Here is a 20460-nt window from a genome sequence, read left to right as displayed (position 1 = left end):
ATCTCAAACGTGCATAGCTTTAAATGGAGACTACCTTGAAGTGTAAACTTGTTTAATAAACCATATCTTTCATTTTCGATTTTTAATTCACGTAGTCCAGGAACTTTCCGGACAAACTGTGTATATATATTTTTCTCACCTGGAAGAGCTTGTGCTGAGCAGCTTCCCATTCGACGCAATAGCCACCCGATATCAACACCGTCGCGTTCAACTTCTCGGTGACGTTGTTGATCTCGGTGCTGTTCCAAACGTCCAACCACAATGCCGTGTAGTTGAAGTCGTTCAGAGAGTAGCCGCCCAGACCGGGCAGACTGCTGTAGTTGAGGGTGTAATCCTCGGTGGAATAGGTCGCCGCCGATGTCGAGGTGGTGAACGACGTCGTCGTCGAGGACGAGAGGAGGTTGCTGGCGGCTGTTGCGGATGAATCAGTCGCGTTCGCCATTTTTTGTCGAAGGCGCGTAACACGTGCCATCACCTTTGACGTCTGGAAGCGATATTCGCGAGCGTATATATTAACGCGCGCGCTGATATAACACGCTAACGCAAGATTAAAGTTAAAATTACAAAGCCACGAGAGATAAGCGAGTCATAATCATAAATCATCCTCGGTTTAATTTCCGTCGATCTCTGACATGGTGAAACATTTAAAATTCTCATTGCGAAGGCCGTATACGCGGCCAATTAAAGTGCCGGATTTAGTTCGAAGAGATTTCCTATCCGACGAACAATTTTCGATATCCGTTTAACGCTTCCGATATGCCCCTGTTGACCTTTATCGTATCGGAGACGCTGTGTCCATGCATATACATGTACACACAGTACACGTGTATATTCGTGCCCTTAATTTATCGAAATTACAGTTAAGCATCTGACTGTCAGATTTACGGTGAAGAGAGCCGAAAACAAGCCGGGGGCGATTAGCGTGGAATATCGATTCGGCGGCTCTTCGTGATTCGGGATGCAATATCTGAGCTTTATTATCTTCGAGGTCGCGTCGAAGGGGGCTGCGTGACTTCAACATTTCGTTTCGCCGCCGTCGGCGGCCCGAAGATTTCGCAGGATATTTTCTGACCGAACGGCGAAAATCTCGAAATAGCATGCAGTTAAGGATCGGCCACGTCATCGCTCAGGAAAGTCGATCTTATCTCCGCGGGGCCGAACTATGGTACTAAAACCGCTTTGAAAACTGTAACGCGGACGATTCTCTTTCTTTCTTTCTTTCTTTCTTTCTTTCTCTCTCTCTCTCTCTCTTCCTCCCCTTTTCTCACATGCGCGCACACATACACACACATCATAGAAATCGCGCAACTAAACAAAAACCTCTTGGCACGGTTATCGGCGGCGCGTTTAGACTTCCCTCTTTTTCCCGAAGATATATTGTCGTAACCGGTAATTTCTACTTCAAAATAACGTATCTCATACGAAACCCATTTAACAGCTCATTTCTTGCTTCCGTTTCTCGGATTCGACGATTCCGCGTGATTTCTTGTTGTACATCTTGCACGAGCTTAAACCACACCACATTCTCTGATTCTCGTGAATTAGCTTCTTGCGAGGAACTGATATTTATAACGCGAAAGAAACAAATTGTAGTACACTCGTACGCGTCTACATATGTTATTGTGCGCATGTATTTCCGATGTCTCTTTTCTGATTTCTCGTAATATACAACAAGATCGATCACGAGAACTCGATAACAAAAAGAATTTGCCGCTTTTCGCGCAAATTGTGCAAAAAACATCGATACGGAAAGGAAGCGCGAGATCACGCAAAGAGAAAATTTCGATTATCTTCCATCGCGAGGCACGTCGAGTTCAATTTGTCATATCGTCACTCCCTACGTATAATCCCGTAACTCCAAAACGCAAATTTTAGAGGAGAGCAGTTTAAAAGTTTGAAGCTTCATATAGTTTCCCTAGTTAAGGGATCTTTCGGTTTTAAATTTTTACCTTACTTATGAATATTTTTTTTTAATACTTGGTGACCACAAAGAACATGATTTTCTGAGTGTCACTATGCAATGAACTGAAAATCCCATATGTGACACTTATGTAATTATACGTAGGGAGTGACGATATGCCGACCGGCCAGAAATGTCATTTGAGGTCCTTTCCGGTGACACGCGCCAATAAGCACGGATCCGGTTATCTCGGAATGATTCAATATCATTATTCGATCTTCGATATTTCCGTCCGAGTTAGGCCGGTGACACGAGCGGCGCCTTCTCTATTATCGAAGATGCCCGTCGTCGTCGCGTCGCCGGTCGCCGGCCGGAAATTCGTCAGGACAATTTTTTTTCCATCCCCGATTCATCCACCGTGTATAATAGGTGTGTGTAAGCTGAAATCCAAGACTCCGCCTCCCGGGAGAGAGAAGAGAGAAACGTGCGGAGAAAATCCGTGTATCAATATGTGTGTACGTGTGTGAGAGAGAGAGAGAGAGACAGAGAGAGATTTCGAGTACACTTTTTATTTCGAACTAAATTCCTTTTTTATACGTTTGACTTTTTGCAGAAATACACACGACGCGTTTATATTCTCTCCGGAATCTATTGAAAGTTACTGGTCCGCTCTCTCGCGAGAAAGAAGACTCTCTCTCTATATTTAAGCACATAAACGTTCCGATTTGTAAATGGGAACAGAATGAGAAAACGTAGGTAGGTAGGTAGGTAGGTAGGTAAGTGTCATTAATTTTTTGCACTTTTTTTGCGATATATCGCTCGTGCGCGCGCGCTTTTCCCTCTTCATTATTTCTTTATGACGGAGATATAAATTGGCGCGCGACCGAGTGTGCCCGCGCGGTGTGCCTCCGAATATAAAACAGTCAGAGTGTGGAATTAAAAATAGTGTGTGTATGTAGGTCATATTGCATTATAAATTCCACGGCTAAATTGTATCTAAGAGAAAACCGGATATTGTTTACACAGCGCGCGCTTTATTCATCTTCGATGTGTGTATTATACGTCCAACACACGGAGTTGGGAAATAGTACGTAGAAGTCACGGACGTGTGTGTGTGTGTGTGTGAGAGAGAGAGAGAGAGAGAGAGAGAGAGGGTGTCCGAAGGTGTTGCAATTAACTGGATTTTCGCGTTTCGATGCGATCTCTAACGCGAGGTAACGTCTACCACCACCCCTCCCTTCGGTTGCCGCCGTTCGCGAAAGCACGCTCCGTGCGTTCCGTTATGCAAATCCTAATTCGCGGCTTTAGACCGCGCCGCGATACAAGTTTAATCCTATCTTGATATCCTTTCGCTTAATCTCCGTCCGTGTGACGTAAGCTGTTTCCTCGCGAAAGGAAACGCGAAGTAGCTAGATAATCGGCTTTACAGCAAGCGAGAAAGTGGTAACTATCAGATTTCATCGTTTCTGCGCCGCCGCCGCCGCCGGCTGCTTCAGTCCCGCATTTTGACGTACTTATTTCCCTTGACGTTTTCGCACGGGTGTTCTAATTAATTTTGAGAAGTGGATAGAGAAGAGAGAGAAGTTGCGGGAAAAAAGACAAAGAGAGAGAGAGAGAGAGAGAGAGAGAGAGAGAGAGAGAGAGAGAGAGAGACGGAAGTTTGATTACTATTTCAAATAAAAATGTCCGAAATCGCTCGCTTCGTCTCCGCACGAGACTTAAAATTCAAGAGCCATTAATCCGCTCGTTCGAGAAAGTTTAATTTCGAACTCCCGAGTAGTTTCTAGCGAAATCTGTCGATCCGTTGTTCTTCGCCAAAGAACTGTGTAATTTGTGTAATCTCCCCCGTTGAATCGTTTGATCCTGAACGCGCGCGCGCGTGACGTCGCTATAACGACGTCGGGCAACGACGACGAGCGTGAAACAAATAAATCGTCTCGCGGTCCGAAAAAAACGCCTCTTTTTCACGGGAAGGGAAACCAAAAAGTTTCAAGGTCATCGTGCCGCCGCGCCGTGTGTATCGACTAAGCTGCTCGTATGCTAATTAAGCACGAAAGCCAAAGAGAGGCTTTCGTGACTGGCCGTGCTCACTATCGCCCCAGAAGACCGTATTCGCGGCTTCTATGTGGGCTCGGTCTGTGTGGGTCAGGGTAAATCACGTGACATCATAACAGGGTGTGGTGATTTACGCGAGGTTCTAAAAGTCACCCTGCAATGCGTGTGTATGTGTGGGTGTGTGTGTGTGTTTCTTGCTTGCATTCTTGCGATCGTTCCTGACCGAGTGACCAAAGCTAACTTCTGAAGAGAGCTTTCGGAGGAAACACGCGTACGGAATCGATAATGTGTGAATAGACACATATATATACGTATGGTTTGCAATGTTGGTTCAACATTGTGCGACGATATCCCACGCACATTACATGCACATTGACGCTGCGTTTGTACCCGCGTTTATCAACAAATTCTTTCCGTTCTATCTTCTTTTATTTATTTTTAATCTTACTCTCGTTTATTGATAAATAATATTAATAATAATATTTTTTTTCTTCATAATATCATCTCTCTGTTCACGCAACTTCATTTTTGAAAGAGAGCGAAAAAGAAAAAAATTCGAATGCACTCTTATTATTGCTCGTGTCGTGCACCTGTATGTAAATTGGATCTCCTGAAAATATGAAAATGATTCTGTCGACCGTCAAGATACGGCTCGCGTGACGACAAGCTCCTTTGCTTCTTTTCCTTCCGTTTGCCACTTTGTGTCGACCTCAAAGAGATATGTCGGTCTTGCGGCGAAGAAACTGACGTCTCGTCGGCTTCCCTCCGACTAATTATATAGAGGAATATAAGAAGAATCAAATTTTTCGTTTAAACGACGCTCGATTTTTACGAAAAAATAAATTCAACGCCGTAACGTTCGAATTCGACAATAAAAATGCAGATGAGACGGGGGATTGAAAATTCGACGACGTGATGTGACCGCCTTGGAATCGCCGAAGCGGACAACGTCCCGTCGCACCCGATTCATTTTGCGACAGACAGGGCGATGGAGCGGCGGTTTGGCGGAATCGGACAGCTTTCGAATTGGATTAGAGTCGGATACAAAACGGAAATTCCACGGCACTCCCCCGTCGCTCTTCGATTCCTCGTAAATCCCGGAGGAAACGGTTTCGGAGGCCGAACGCGCGGCGATTGATCGGTCAATGCAATTTATACCGATGCAATTACCCCGCCGCCAACTTTATTTCCTACGCTGTCCTATGGAAATGACTCGCCCATTTCCGCGAGCGTCACTCGGGGCTATTTCCCGTCAGCCCCGTTGTCAGTACTCTGTGATCTTCGCAGCGATTATCGCAACAGCTGTTTTATATCTGTCAATCTCTCGTAACGTGCCAACACGCGTGCGTGCAACATTAAGATCGAGGTTTCTCTCCCGACACTCGCCGCTATCTGTCCTTGTAAAAATCATTATTCGCCCGTTATAATTGCGCGTTTTATTATTTTCTTCTCTCAAACAATTTCCATATCTCGATCGAGAGAAATTTAGAGATTAGATTGTTTTTTTTTTATTTACGGATAATTCGTTGTATTTCCGTGACGCGAGATCTCGTGCGTAGGTTTTATCAAAAAAAAAAAAAAAAAAAGAACAAAAGATTATGTCATCAAAGTTTCCGATCAAATCCTCGTTGGACTTGTGCCTGGATTGTGCACCGGGAACACTTGTTGCCCCGTCAAGCTTATCGTGCGCGAGTCCATCGCGCACGTAAATAGCTTCGCGCGCGGACTTCTCGACCTCCTCCGCGCGTGTACAGAACTCATGCGCGATTATACACGTCATAAGTAAATCAGAATCGCGTGTGGCAGTGACGTCCTTTTTCGTCGGGTCCACTCATCAATCCTCAATTGCGCGCACTTTAAACACTTGAGTGGAACGTCTTCACTATGCACTTACAAGACAAGTGGAACAAAACCGTAAAAAAAAAAAAAAAAAAAAAAACAAACAAATGTCCGACCTACGTCACGTATCGTATAAAGTATAAAGCGATGTGAGAAACAACGAGATAAATATAAGATGGCACGAAGAGAAAGCCTCGGGGAAAAAGGGATACCGAGAAGTGATATTACGTCAAAGGTAAAATAATATGTTGTGGAAAAAGCGAGAAAGAGAGAAATAAAAGAGAGAAATAAAAGAGAGAGAGAGAAAAGTCTTAACCCAGTTCGGGTCTCGACAATTGTATATTGAAAATGATGAACTTTATACACGCAGGTATATTTAGACTGTGAATATTTTGCGCACGACACGAGTGATTAGAAATTTTATTTCGTCTTCCATATGCGAGGATCAACCCGATGAGCTAATTGATACACGCGATTTTGTTTTTTTTTATATCTGCTGTCAGAATCTAAATGTTTTTCTTTTTTTGAAGTAACTTAAATTGCGGGCTGTTAACCCTCGCGTGTTAATTCTCCCTCGGGCGGGGAAAGAAACCGAGAAAAGATTCTGGAGAAGCTTTTTAATAGGACAGAGTCTCTTCTTGTAAACAGCAGCTTGAAAACAGCTGTGTACAATGTGGCGCGCGAAGGGGAGGAGGATTGGGACGAGTGTGCCGTACACACGAGGGAGGGCTATCGACCCTTTCGACAGTGACGGAGGAACCACGCAGTCTGCTCTACGTGCGATTCTCTTACTTGAAGACTGTTACACGTCGCGATATGCGTGACGTTAAATTGGCCGTAAAGTTTCCCTCGGCTCCCCTTCCCAACGAAAACTCGCGATGACTCTTAAACAATTGCGCTCGCGCGACGAAAAAGAAAGAAAAGAAATAGGTTTGTTTTTAGCACACGTTTAAAAGAAGACACCGACAATACGCTAGACTTTCGGAATTTTGCACACATGCGAATTTGCGCACATGTTGCATCTTGTGCAGCAAACGAACGTTATATGCGGCGCGTATTTTGCAAATGCGTATTATTATTAATATTGTATTAATCAAACTCGTCATGTCGTCGAAAGTAATTGGCAATCAATCTGTTTGCGAGTATGTATGTATTATAAACTAAATTATAAATTGAAATAATAATTCAATTTATGCGATTATATCGTGAATTCCATGCTTATACGTTGTTACAAAGCAAATTACATGTTCTATGTTAATTAAGCTTTCCGATTAACGCAATATCCAGAAATTAAATGCATTTTCCTCCGAAGCGCGATAAAGCTGTCCCCGTTTCGCTTTCTTTTAAATATCTGAAGGGCGCGCGTATAAAGCTCAGTTTCTTCTCTCTCTCTCTCTCTCTCTCTCTCTCTTTCTTTCTTTCTCTCTTCTTCTCTCTGTCTCTCACGTACAGAAATTGTTACAAATTGCGAAGTTAGCGACTCGTTACTTGCAACTCTCTTTGCACGAACGTTAAAGCAACAGGTAAATGCTCTAACGTCGCATGTCACAATTAATTTTTTCTTCGCCACATCGCCCGTTAATCGAGACAAACGCGCGATCGACCAAGGAGATTAGAAACACACAAAAAAGATAGGAGATCTTAATGACTGAAAATTTTTCTATACATCGATGCGCTCTCTGCGGTTCTTACCTTATGGTGGATAAGCGATATGTCTTTTGGAGTGCAGGATGATGCACCTCAGTCTGCTGTGAGTATGCGTCGACAGCAGCGAGCACGCTGAGCTTTCTTTGTCCTCGTCCGAATCCGCGACGCAAACGACCGTCATTTCGCGCGACACCATCGCAAACCGGGTTTATTATTTCCCTTTCCACCCTCGTTCTTTTTTTTTTTTTTTCTTCTTCTTAATCTCTCGGCGATCTCTCGGCCACGAAGAAAGAAATGAGGGTCTCGGTCTAGATCACCACGCGTAGATACAAAGTCTACAGTAATTATCGCGAGAGTATCCCGCAATTCGTTTTAGCATAACTTTTGTTCTTCTCTTCGCGGCCTTGTCTCTCGCTTGATCTGAATGCCTGAAAAATCATCACACACACACACACACACACACACATACGATTTGCAAATCAGAGAAATTTTAATTCTGCCTCGTGGCTATATTGATAAACGAGTGTCGCACAACGTCTTGTGTTCTCGAGTATCATAAAGCCTCTGACGCAAAGTTTAGATTAGTTACGCAAGTTAGTTCGAGAGAGCTTCGAGATGATGTGTTGACTCGCGCGATGTGACCTATTGTCCGACAAGAATTGCACATTGATTTTTTTTCCCAGTCAATTTAAATTAGAAAGTTAAAAAAAAAAAAAAAAACGGCAATTTTTTCTAATTGACATCGAATAGTTTTTAAACGGCTCGGGGAAAGAAAAACAAACCCGTTTCAATGAGTCGACGCGAGCGAGTTGAATTCTCGAGATTTCGATTAAATCCGAGTTTTCATTGTTAGCGATGATTCGGATTCAAAGCGTCACTGAAAACAATTTGTATCCTCGTAGCGTTTAAGAATTCATAAGCGCGCCTCTTACCGTTACCTCAGAAGAAGAAATTTAATTCTCAGAGTGTTCCAGAAATATCCGGAATATTACTTTTTGTTCTCAATTAATTGAAATCGACGAGAGACAATTTTGGACCAATTAGACAAAAGTGAGGATTAAATTAATTTGTTGAATGTAAGATAAAGCAAATAAAAAAAAACCTTCTGATTGAGTTTATATATACATTTAAAAATTTGAAAAATATTTTTCAAACTTCGAATATTTGAACCACGTTGGTGATTTTGGTCTCACGCGAATATTTAAATTATTCAAGTTTACATCTTTAACTAACAATAATAATAATAATAATAATAATGATTCAAATACATGCGAAATCATCAATCAATTATTGCCGTCAAATTGTAAATACGAAATTCAACAAATGATCATTTAAACAACCAATCGAAATCCGTCATTAGCTAACTCACCTACACCGAGCGACCGAGCGGAATAATAAAAAGAACAAAGATATGTATAATCTTGTGTGTCAAAACTTTATCAGTCAGCAGGCGTCAAATTTGGATCAATAGCGATTATGTGTTGCTTATATATTTCACTTTTTTTTTTTTTTTTTTTCCACCGAACCTTCCTGAATTTCTTAAAAAGAAAGATGAGAAAGGTTTTCTTTGTACAAACTCTCTGCATTTTCGAAACCACGAGAGCGAACTGAATAAAAAATTTCGAGTACAATTGAGCGATTCTCGTTGCAATCTCCGCGAGTCAACAACGTGTGTAGGCCGAGAGATGCATGTTTTCATCACACACTGCTGATCAATAACAATCACACACATCACCTTTCGATATCAATCTCGTTCGTTTGCAATTCCCGTGAATCTCCAGCAGAGCTACATCGATATAACGCCACCAGCGAGATTACCGTCAACACTCTCGGATGCTTTATTCTCTCTCTCTCTCTCTCTCTCTCTCTCTCTCTCTCTCCCTCTCTCTCTCTCTCTTTCTCTGATAGCTCGCTGGAGGCTGCTCGAACATGCACGTCGAACACGCACGCACGCACGCACACGCATACATACGTACATACATACATACATACACACACACACGCGCGCGCGCTCGGACATATACTCTAGCATCATCTCCTTGCTCTTAACGCACCGGAGTGTTCCGTCCGCTCGTCAGCAAGGACACGGTAGCAGCGTTAGCAGCATCAGCTCGAGGAGCGGATCGTATCCTTCACTGGAGCACTGTTTACACAGCAGAACGGGCGCCATGGTCACTGCCGCCAGGAACGAGGAGAAACGGTCCTCAACGGCGACGGCGGCGTGTCCTTCGTCCTGCCGGCGATGTCCTGCTGCTCCGCGTACACGGTCCACTTTACAGGACACGACGTCATCGGCGGGAGGACGAGACAAGTAGGACGGCAACCACCACTCGTATGTTCATCTCCGCGCGAAATCTCCGGAGTACAACGGTCACCTTCTCTTCTCTGTTTCTCTCTCTCTCTCTCTCTTCTTCGTCGGTCACCGCGCGAGGCTCTTCTCACTCCCCTTCTTTGCCACCCACCTGCCCACTTTCAACCCCCTCACGCTCGCTCGATCGCTCACATCTCTCTCGGGTTCCTTCAGCCGCCCTGCTTCGACAGCGCGTAACTGTGCACTCGAGGGAGTTACACTCCGCGCTTCTAAGCCTCTCGCGACACTAAACTCCACTTAGAACTAGCGCCACGCCCTCCATACAGGTGGCACCACCGCGCGCACCCCCTTTTCCCAAGGGCCGAAAGCACATCCCCCCAAAAGTGAAGTTCGAAAATCCCAGCATGTCGTTCTCACATCGAGTTGCGTCAATTTTCGATAAGTCGAAGTCCGGAAAATGTATATGTGTACACACGGATCGGATTTATATCGAAAAATGGTGCAACAACTTCACATTCAAGAAAAGACGTCGATGAAAAACTGTTATTGTGAATAAATTGAAAAATACTTCTGTTGTAAAAATCGATATTTTTTTTTTTTTTCTTTTTTTTCAATTCTTTTCTCCAACAATTCTTACTTTGAGAAAAGTTTGTTTTCGGACAGGTTTTTCTGGGAAAAAAGCGACAAAAATGTGAAATAAGAATTGTTGGTGAAAAAAAAGTGTAATACCGTGTTAAATATTGTACTGCAGTTTTATTTATTTGTATTTACAAATGAGAATAGTTTTGAAATTCGATTAAATGTGGGCGTTTTTATATGTTGCGTCTCGTGTATGTAAAAATTTGTATCTTTTTTTGTTTTGTTTTTTTAAGTAAGAAATCCTAAGATTTAAGCTAAAACTCTTGCTCAATCTTCCTATTTACAGAGATATACGTTATATATAGGCGCGATTTTGTGTACATTAATTTGTATGTAAATCTTAGATTTATTTAATATATTTATCGCTTCTGAGAAAATCGTCATCTTGTGTTTGCTTTTCTCAGAACATTCGTGGTAATCCAAAACTCGTCAAATTTGTTATTTACAACTATGTATAAGAACATTTTCAAATGTACATTATGTGCACAACACTTCGCGTAAAGTGCTTTCGTTGCAAATTTCGTTGGTAGATAGCAATAAATAACAATGTATATATTGTACAATATTGCGATCAGTGACGTGCGCGACTTGCGCTTCGTTTGACAGATAACTTTCTGAAACAAGGGAACGTTTAAAAACATGTTCAATCACGAAGTAACCCATGGTTAAAACGTGTTGCTGAAAATATCAAATTTTAATATCCGAAAGTATAAATATATATGCACTGTACTGGAAAAAAGGCGTATTCTTCGTCTTTTTCACCGCCGTTAGTCCTCGCACGACCGCCAGTAATCCGCGTTCTTGTAATCGAAGGCTTGCATGTCGTGATCGGCATCATCGACGTCAAACAAATTCTCGTAATTCGAGAATGAGGCGTAATGCTATTCGTCGTCGACGATCTCGCAACTGTGGTACTTGCTGGAGGAGTCCATCCAGCTCTCCACGCCGCTGGATGCCAGATCGTCGCACGACGGCAATTCCGGGAGTGGCTCCATATTCGGCGCTCCCATCTTCGTCAGGTTGTTCGCCACTTGTTCTTTGTATGTCGCGTTAGTAACTGAAATAGAATCACGTGCCGCCAACCAATCTATTTGAGAATTGATGCGAATCACAATATCGCGCAGCGATATTTGAAAAAAAAAAAAAAAAACAACAGCTCGACAATACCGTTGTTGGACGTCGGTTTGGTTTCCTTCCTGCGAATCAACGCCTGTCTGCAGGCTCGAGGACTTTTGTACTCGCCGGTGAGTCCCAACCCGGCACTGATAGTGGGAAGTCGAATGTCCAAGTGTGATCCTTTATCCGTAACTATCTATTGATTTCGATTTAAAAAATATCGGAGTCAGTTTTTTAATTAATTAATTATTTAAATTTTTCCGGACAATACCTTGTTATTCATCGCATACAATTTTGTCGCGATATCTCTCGCTACCAGCGTGGTCAAGACGGTTGCGAGATACGTTTCCTTCACGAGCAAATATTCCAAGGCTGATCTCTGCCAGTACAGATACCTGCAGGAACTAGCTGCGATTATTGATACCTGAAGAATCAAGTTCAAGATTCACACATATATTCGCGATGTGTTTGATAATACCGAATCAACGGGGAGCGTCGTACCTTGAATTTGTCGTCAACGGATGGCCGAGAACTCTCAAATTCCGGCGAATCTAGAAATTCACAAGGCAATATCGGATGCAAGAAATTCGTGTCGCTCAGAACGTTGACTTTGCCAGTGAGCAGCAAACCCAATCTGTCCGTTCTCGTTAGATTCTGCATCGCGTACGCTTCGCCAGCGTGCAGAGACATTATCGTCGCGAACTCTGGCGATACCAATCGTTTAAACTGCAGTCGTGAGACCTGCAAGCGTAAGATGTTGAAAAACAAATTGGATTATTTATGCGACTGTCAAAGAATTGCGTTACGAATTTTTGCAAATTCGCGAGAAAGCCTCACCTTGAAGGGGTAAAAGAGCGTGTGATAAGCTTCTTCTAATTCGGGATCGAATCTGATGGGTCTCATTTGATAAATAATATACACTAATTGGCAGATGTTGAGCAACAAAAAGCTAAAGTTCCAAGAGAAGATATCTGGTGCGCAAATCACGTGCCAAGCCCATCCGGATAACAACATAAAGCCTGGAAAAGATATTTTGAATAAAAAAAAAGTTTTGATAAAAGTACGACTTCTTAATTCTATTAAGTTTTTTTTTTTTTTTTTTTTTTTTTATCAATTTCTCACCTATGATCAGTACCGAGTGCATGAACAGAATTCCTTTTCTGGAAGACGGTGCCGAGTACGACAGTGCGAAGCAAAAATTCGCCAACTGGAACAAAATGTGTTGCGGCTGTTGCCACAAGCACAACGCGGTGTTTCCTTGAAAAGGAAAAAAAAAAGGAAACAATTTGAACAGATTGATATTTGTTGCTTTTCATAAACTTTCGCACGCGAAACGCACGTTTCTGTCGCGTGCGAAACAACTTTTCATTCGCGCATAGGGTGGCAATTTCTAATTGTTTTGTCAACTAATTTTCACTCGCGAGAGAAATAAATTCGCAAAAATATTAGAAAAAAAAACTACAAGTTCGTTCGTCGTAATTTTACAAAATAAAAAAAGATGCGTCTCGCGTATGTGCGAGGCGAAATAAATTTCGTGATAATTTTTGTCCCGAAGAAAAAACTCACCGATAGCCGTCATGTTATACGACGGCAAGGGATCGTGTCCCAAGCCAGGACTCATTTTTCGTTTGAGGAGCAGAACACAGTATCGCACGTTTAAACAAAGAATACAAGAATCAACTGTTTGCGTTGGCCGATATATTTCTTTCTCTCGAGCGAGAGAGAGCTCCGTCTGTTTTCGCTTCTCGTACACGCGGACGTTGAAGAATATCCTTCACGGCGCATGCACTCCCGTCGCGGGATCGATATATTGTTTCCCATCGGTTCAGAGACATTGCGAGCGCATTGGAGAATTGTTGCAATACCGATTTGTGATAAAAGAAAAATCTCATGGTAAAATATAGAATAAATAATCAATTGTGTTATTAAAATAACGGAAGTGATAACGGAGATAAAATATTAAAAAAAAAAACGCGATTTTTTAAAATATATTAACAAAAAGTACAGTATTTTGACGTAGCGTTGAATTTTTCACAAACAATGTTAAATAAAGTCTAATTCGATGTTGTTACAAACTCGAAGACTCGAACAATCGGATTCGTACGTTTCAAACAATTGAATTATTCGAATGACAGTTCGAGAAGCGGAAACATTTGAACGAATCGAGAACAGTTCGAACTGTTTGAGCTCGAAACTCGATTAGATTCGAATAGTTCGAACGCACGCGCTAATATAAAATTTGCGCTAATATAAAATTATGATAAACGTAATGTAAATTATGACAATACCGAGTGTATGATTTTAATTGTTTCAAGAGCGCATTCTCTCTCGAGATTCTCCTGAATCACGCAAGAGACTTGATAATGAATCTCGTGCGAAAAATTCACGCGAATCGCCGCAGTTCTGGTGACTTCCTCTCTCGCGAACCGAGATCTCGGATCGATTTCTAACAATTTCGCGAACAAGTTCTCACTCCGCTACCTGTTTGATTCGACACGAATCATCATTTGGCCAAAAATTTAAACAAGATACGTAACGAAGTTCAGATTAATTTAGTTTAACGCTATTCGTTTTATTCATTTTTTTCGTCCGAGAAAAAAATTTATACACGATCGTGATACTCTTCGAACGTTTCGTTTCTTCACGTTGTGAGCACTGACGTGATGCACTGAGGCGCGCTCCCATTTGACCGGCAAGGCGCTGAAGTTACTACGGAATCGATAAAGAGTTTAGAATGGAAGCCAGTCATAAACAGCTTATTTATCTTCGCAATAATCGGCCACCTCGAGCGCTTGCAACGTGCGACAAATCATATTGGGGTTTCAAGTGAGTGCGAACAAAAATCTTCGGTTGATATCGCGCTCAATCGAGGACTGACATTCGCATCCTCGCGCGAATAAACGTTCGAATAAACGACTGAACGGCATAAGTTAACGTGGTTCCCTCGTACAACTTAACCTATCGCCGCAGCGAACCCACACAGTGCGTCCTCGAATAGCTCTCTGTCGATTTTGCTATCTGTTTGCGCTCATTTCGATGAGATAAGACGATTGTTGCTGCTTTTTGGATTCGTTTCTATCTTTTGTTCATCTCGAATTTTACTCGCAATCGAAAAATCGAAGTAAAACGTAAATAAATTTGTCAAATTCGAACACAAAACTTTGGAGGAAAACTTTCTGCAAACAGTGACAGTTCTGTGATCTTTTTTTTTTTGTAGCTGCAGATGATCAATGTTGGAGGGATGGTATTGCAGATCCATTGCCAACAACAATGCAGATGCAGAAGAGGAAGACGATGAGGACAGTCCGGAGGAGGAAGTGCCTAATTATAAGGACCAGTATCGCAGTCTTAAAAGAAAATTAAAATTCCTTATTTACGTATGTGTAAAATTCGCTTAAATCTGATGTTTATCATTGTATGTCTCTTGTAACGGATTACATTGTGTTCCAGGAAAATGAGTGTTTTCAAGAAGCTTTGCGTTCCACACAAAGGAAATTACTTAAGGCAAATAGGGATAAAAGTTTTTTGTTAGATCGTTTGTTGCAGTATGAGAAAGTGGACGCATCATTCAGTGAAAGTGACGAAACTGAATCATCAGATGAAGAAGTTGTTCGTCATGACAATTCCAAGAAGTAAGTAAAAATACAATAACACATGTAATCTGTTGATTATTACACAAAGACCTATGTCAGTAATATAAGTTAGCAATATCCTGTTCTTCACAGCTTCACAGCTATCTGCAAGATAAACCAATTGATAACAAAGTTTATTTAACAAGATACCACTAAATATTTGTTTTAGAAAAAAGGTTGAGATGAATGTCAACAATCACACCTCTCATCATTCACCAATAGTCACCAAACCACTCAGTACCAGCAAGAAGAAAAAGAGCACACCTAAAGTTACTAAAACAAATAATACACCTATAGTGAGTTATCTTTATGTTACATGTTACATCTAAGAACAGCAAATTTAAATCTAAGAATTCTATAACGGAGAAATATTTTCGATTCCTACCAGGTACAATCTTCAAATAACATGGTTCCAATGTCCTTGATGTCTGATGGGCATATGACACCTGAAGAAGTTGAGAGACACTTGGAATCTCGTCAGACATATCTGGAGCTTGTGCCAGAAAAAGCACCACCCACTGTTCCAACAGAAATGTTCAGTAACGATCCTTCCTTGGACAGGTAAACTTCATTAATTAAACATGTTAATGTTAATGAAATTGTCTCATGTTAATGTGTAATCGATAAAACGCGATCAAACATTTGTTAAAACATTTCTAGTGAATCGAACGAAATTGGAGAACTTGAGACATCGCCCAGTAACATGGGAGAAGATTGTCTCAGTGTGGACATGATGGCAGAGTGACAAACATTCATTTATAGTTTATATTTCATTAATTATGCACATAAACTTACATGTCTCTTTACGAGTATTTCACACAACTAACTCAACTTGTATCCACACAATAATATAATACAAATTTTTTATACACGCAATAATAAGAAGTACTTGTCATTTTTAATCCTCTTTACTTTTTACGGAAAACTTTACTTACGTTCGTGAATTATATAACACATTCATTCTTACGTTCAACTCGCGCAGTCAGCTGTTTACGAAAATTATGTTGTACGGACATTTTTATTTACACTCATGATCACAAGGAGTAATTCAGTAGCTAACACATTAGATAGTATTATCACAAAAGTAGAGATAGAATTGGGAAAGTCATCATGTGCGAGGCTCAAGTTCGAAGACGCATCGATATCGAGTACGAAGAGCACGATATCGCGCGACTCGGAAGATATAAATTGTCGTATTTGTTACGATAATCAAGAATTGCTTGTTATATATCCGTGCAAATGCAAGGTTCGAAAAAAAACAAATGTATATAATATATATCTATATATAACGCAACATTACGAGAATTAAAAGATTTTGAAATCTTTAGAGAGAATCTATAATTTTTCAAAAACTCCCGAGAATCCGCTATAAAAGATGTTAAAAATTAACGTAGTGAATGTGTGTGTTATTGCGTGTCATTGTTTTAGTGGATCACAAATGTTTTCTCAAAATTAATTTTATTTTATATTTACACTCACGGAGAGATCAAATAATATTTAAATATATAATGTAAATTATATAATTATTATTCATATTCACACAATATTAGTATATAATTTATACAATATATAAATTTTTTAATCAATTTGAGTTTCAATGACTGTACATAATAACAATAATAATTTGAAATTAGGGCACAATGGGCGCGATCCATCTCAAATGTTTGGAGCGATGGCTAGAAGAGAGCAATAGAAATAGCTGCGAATTGTGCGGCTTCGAGTTCCGGGTGGAACGAACGCCTCGTTACACAGTCTTCCGATCTATCTCGATCTGGTTGAGCCTGAATCAGGACGAACATCGAATGTACGTTCGCGGTTTGAGAGCCGATCTACTCAGGTGTCTCATAGTTATCCCCGTCACCGTCGTGTGCTCTTACATCTGCGTGGTAGCTACTGATTTTTACGTTCTGACCAATTACGATAACTTTCCGCCCGCGCGATGGACCACCTTCTCTCTGCTATCGATGATGAATCTGCTTATTCTGTCTTCTTTCATTTGGATTTACATAACGCTACAATATCACCAAAAGGCGTGGTTTTATTGGTGGCAGAAGACCAGTAACGTGAGAATCGTCGGTTTACAACCGGGAACTTCCACCTCTAAGTAAACACGATAAGAGTGGAATATCGGAAGTCTGAGATTGTTGGCAAACAAGTGAGGAAGAGTCGATTAAGAAGCTCGTCGTTTGATAGAGATCTTCCCACGACTCAACTGAGACGTATAAATACGTACTTTGCTACCATCCGAAACCTTCTTCACCCAAATCTACAAAGAATATATATTATCTTACGATAATGCACGATTCTCGCCATCTACTTTTAAATGTAACACTTACCGCTTCGGTGCCAATTGCCGAAATATTCGCCGCGAATCTGTTAACATCCTTGCCTTCAACATAAACCGGTTGACCACGGTGGAACCTGTCAATGAAATTCGACCACAACATTTTTTTACTTTCGAGAAAGAGAGAGAAAGAGAGCGAGAGAGAAATCAAATGTTTTTTTCCAAAAATAAATGAAAAGTACCATCGCCGTTCGTACGACAATTTCCCGTCCTCTATTCTAGTTTCTACTAACGGAGGTTCGGATGGCTGTGGTATATGTTGAGATGGCATATTTACTGTATTGTAATGTGGCAAGACCACTGTAAATATACAGATTTTACTGTAATTCATTTCTTGTACTCTTAACTTAAAAAAATATTTATTTAAAAAATATTTGTAAAAAAAATACATAAAATAGTTTATAAAAAAAACTATTTAGACTATTTTTTACATAAATTTGCACCTGGTTTGCGAACAGTCGTCTGCGTTTTTGCACGATTGATCGCTTTTAGGTCATGTTCTATCTCTTTTTCATCCAGGAGATAGTTCAATTGGGCCGGAGGCGGTTTCCGACGTTTTTCTACTTTTTCAGGTACTGGATCATTAGGACGCCTACGTAACTTTCTTGTCATTACTGGTTTTACCTGATTAATAAACGACACATACACATATTGATTAATTTAATTATATATATTCCAGATATTATTGCAAGATATTCGCAACTGTCAAAAAAAAAAAAAAAAAATTACCTCCATTGAGTCACCAGTAAGTTCCATCGTATGGCGGTCAGATTCAATCATTTTTCTCTTTTCTTCCATATCAGTGAGCAGATTTTCTTTAAGGTCAATTTTCTTCTCTTCAAATTCCTTTGCTGCCGCCTTCTTTTCTAATATGTAATCGCGTTCGACCCATTCCATTAAGTAGTCTCGATGAATTGCATTCAGTCTTAATCTATTGAAAACATCTTCAAGTTAATACATAAAGCTTGCAGCAAGTGGCGGATTTTGCATTCAAGAAGACCAAAGACAAAATTTGAGGCCATACCCAAAGCTATCCATCTCACTTTGCTTCCTAATTTGTATTACTTGCAACAGTGTTTTATAAACAATCATTACATCATAAATTAATTAATTAATTAATTACCGCTCCTTATACTGTGATTCTACTCGCTTTAATTTGCGATTGTACTCCGGGTGTGTGCCATCCTTTAACTGCTGTAGCTGTTTTTTCAAACTTGCTAACTTGTCCTGATACATTCTGATATGTAAAACAAGTTTCAGTGTCAAAATATATAAGTCAGCATTAATGTCGATATACAAATAATATTTTATAAACTTACTGTTCTTTAATTTCCGTATACTCTTCCGATTTTCCCATGTCTGTCTCGCTAGCCTCCTCGGTATCTACAAAATATTCACAAAATATTACATATCGGTAACGCTTTTTTTTATAAATATTCTGAGATATCACCGCTTGCATAGAATTCACACAGTGAAACTTATAATTGTCTAAAAACCAAACAATCTTTGCAGATTTACATTACTGTGTTTTATTATCAATTATACCTTCATCGCTTTCATCTTGTTCCTCGGCATCTCTGTCTTCGTCTATATATTCCTCATTGTCGTCATCAAGGTCATAATCATCCTGCCGATCGTACATCGCTGAAAACGGCGAGTCTTGATATGACATGTTTATACTAACTAAAGATTCACATTTGCCACTTTTCTTGTATTCACACAGAAAAAAGTTGAGTACCAAAACCACAGTTAAAACCTTGTTCGGTAAGTTACGGACAATGTTTAAAAAAATTTACGATTTTCACTCACAGAGTGCGATCATATGTTCGGTTATTTGTGATTGGTTGACTCTTTCGTGAGTCTTCATTCAAAATTTTTGGTCTACATGTGATCTCACCCAAAGAAAGAAAGAGGGAGAGAGAGAAAATGAGACATTACGCTGTCACTTACGCTAAATTACGAGGACCTCTCTCTTGCACAACAATATACCAATCTTATTTTAAGATATATCACACGATGAAATATACAATTTAATTTGCCACACAAGAAGATTCGAGACATCTCCGTTTATTAAAAAAAAAAAAAAACCAGCTTTGCAACGACGCGATTAGATTAATCTGTTTTATTATTCCGTTTTTCTCTCTATTTTTATCGTGGCTAGCCGCAGAAACAAGACTGAGAGCGGCCAGATCGACAACAGAAAGTGTAATCACATACCCGCCAAGTAAACTAGCGCATGTCCACGGGTGGTGCACAATGGAACTACGCAGCCATGTCCACGAGCGACACGTCGGTGCGCTATGTCCACAGCGAGCGGTTCTATTCTGTGCTATGCGCACGAGTCCAAATGGTCACCTTCTTCAGGCGTGTGAAAGTATTTTCGCGAGCGTGGATTTGATTTCTTTTGGAATTTAAAATGACCGGTGATGAAAAGATGAGAAAGGAGAACAGAAAAGAATAACAAAAAAAACATTGTAACTTTCCACAACATAAATGTGATATACAAGAAAAGATGTGATAGTCAAGAAAAGAATAATTTTCTTCGCCGATTCACAGTTACGTAGTAAGGGTTGAGCGGTTTCACGAGCGTCAAAACAACAAAAACACTCACTGGTTGGAAAAACACCTTAGTCGTTGAACATAACACGTTTATTTTTCACACACATTCTTTCGTATTAAAATTTAACATTTATTACATTTCTTAGTTCTCTTTAAAGGAAGAGAACATTTATTACATTTTTTAATTCTCTTTAAAAGAAGAGAACATTTATTACATTTCTTAATTCTCTTTAAAGGAAGAGAATTAAGACATGTAATAAATGTTCTAATTCATAAATGTCTTAATTCTCTTTAAAGGAAGAGAACATTTATTACATTTCTTATTCTCTTCCTTTAAAGACAATTAAGACATTTATGAATTAGAACATTTATTACATGTCTTAATTCTCTTTAAAAGAAGAGAATTAAGACATGTAAT

The 20460-nt window shown here is 40.3% G+C and overlaps 5 protein-coding genes across 11 annotated transcripts in view; 2 read left to right on the top strand and 3 right to left on the bottom strand.

Annotated features, from left to right (window-relative positions):
• The window catches only part of LOC109852425 (blood vessel epicardial substance-like), a 20054-nt gene extending 10043 nt beyond the window's left edge, over window positions 1-10011 (bottom strand). For 3 of the 4 annotated variants that reach the window (XR_002250002.1, XM_020423575.1, XM_020423577.1), the window contains exons 1-3: window positions 9496-10011; window positions 7487-7869; window positions 140-484 (exon numbers count right to left, since the gene is read on the bottom strand). Coding sequence is in view for 3 of the 4 variants with exons in the window: in XM_020423575.1 (XP_020279164.1) it covers window positions 140-472 (333 nt within the window). In the remaining variant the exon portion in view is untranslated. The remainder of the gene's footprint in view (window positions 1-139; window positions 485-7486; window positions 7870-9495) is intronic. The other variant, XM_020423576.1, reaches the window with a different exon arrangement.
• A 474-nt stretch (window positions 10012-10485) lies between these two features.
• Window positions 10486-13375, bottom strand: LOC109852421 (popeye domain-containing protein 3-like). Of its 2 annotated transcripts, none has more exons than XM_020423567.1 (7): window positions 13074-13375; window positions 12630-12764; window positions 12345-12526; window positions 12009-12248; window positions 11779-11931; window positions 11559-11703; window positions 10486-11478 (listed from the first exon to the last, which is right to left on the bottom strand). In XM_020423567.1, the coding sequence occupies exons 1-7, from the start codon at window positions 13126-13128 to the stop codon at window positions 11273-11275; spliced, it is 1116 nt and encodes a 371-aa protein (XP_020279156.1). In that variant the 5' UTR covers window positions 13129-13375; the 3' UTR covers window positions 10486-11272. The 2 variants fall into 2 exon arrangements, with proteins under 2 accessions (XP_020279156.1, XP_020279157.1); XM_020423568.1 differs by having other exon boundaries at window positions 10486-11448.
• An 839-nt stretch (window positions 13376-14214) lies between these two features.
• Window positions 14215-15897, top strand: LOC109852430. 2 transcript variants are annotated; one of them, XM_020423590.1, is made up of 6 exons: window positions 14215-14333; window positions 14725-14884; window positions 14958-15139; window positions 15309-15435; window positions 15528-15700; window positions 15800-15897. In XM_020423590.1, exons 2-6 carry the CDS (start codon window positions 14738-14740, stop codon window positions 15882-15884), a joined length of 714 nt encoding a protein of 237 aa, XP_020279179.1. In that variant the 5' UTR covers window positions 14215-14333; window positions 14725-14737; the 3' UTR covers window positions 15885-15897. The 2 variants fall into 2 exon arrangements, with proteins under 2 accessions (XP_020279179.1, XP_020279178.1); XM_020423589.1 differs by having other exon boundaries at window positions 14216-14635.
• A 255-nt stretch (window positions 15898-16152) lies between these two features.
• Window positions 16153-17269, top strand: LOC109852431 (E3 ubiquitin-protein ligase MARCH2-like). The gene is made up of 2 exons (XM_020423591.1): window positions 16153-16385; window positions 16774-17269. Exons 1-2 carry the CDS (start codon window positions 16170-16172, stop codon window positions 17245-17247), a joined length of 690 nt encoding a protein of 229 aa, XP_020279180.1. The 5' UTR covers window positions 16153-16169; the 3' UTR covers window positions 17248-17269.
• An 18-nt stretch (window positions 17270-17287) lies between these two features.
• On the bottom strand, window positions 17288-19629 carry LOC109852429 (sin3 histone deacetylase corepressor complex component SDS3). 2 transcript variants are annotated; one of them, XM_020423588.1, is made up of 9 exons: window positions 19434-19629; window positions 19029-19127; window positions 18803-18866; window positions 18607-18720; window positions 18213-18414; window positions 17927-18107; window positions 17666-17783; window positions 17476-17560; window positions 17288-17405 (listed from the first exon to the last, which is right to left on the bottom strand). In XM_020423588.1, the coding sequence occupies exons 2-9, from the start codon at window positions 19123-19125 to the stop codon at window positions 17310-17312; spliced, it is 957 nt and encodes a 318-aa protein (XP_020279177.1). In that variant the 5' UTR covers window positions 19126-19127; window positions 19434-19629; the 3' UTR covers window positions 17288-17309. The 2 variants fall into 2 exon arrangements, with proteins under 2 accessions (XP_020279177.1, XP_020279176.1); XM_020423587.1 differs by lacking the exon at window positions 19434-19629 and having other exon boundaries at window positions 19029-19357.
• Between the last annotated feature and the right edge of the window lie 831 nt (window positions 19630-20460).

This window comes from Pseudomyrmex gracilis, unplaced genomic scaffold (assembly GCF_002006095.1).
Source record: "Pseudomyrmex gracilis isolate BER0280 unplaced genomic scaffold, ASM200609v1 scaffold_29, whole genome shotgun sequence".
Lineage (NCBI taxonomy): Eukaryota > Metazoa > Arthropoda > Insecta > Hymenoptera > Formicidae > Pseudomyrmex > Pseudomyrmex gracilis.
This window is presented reverse-complemented; position numbering and strand designations above follow the sequence as displayed.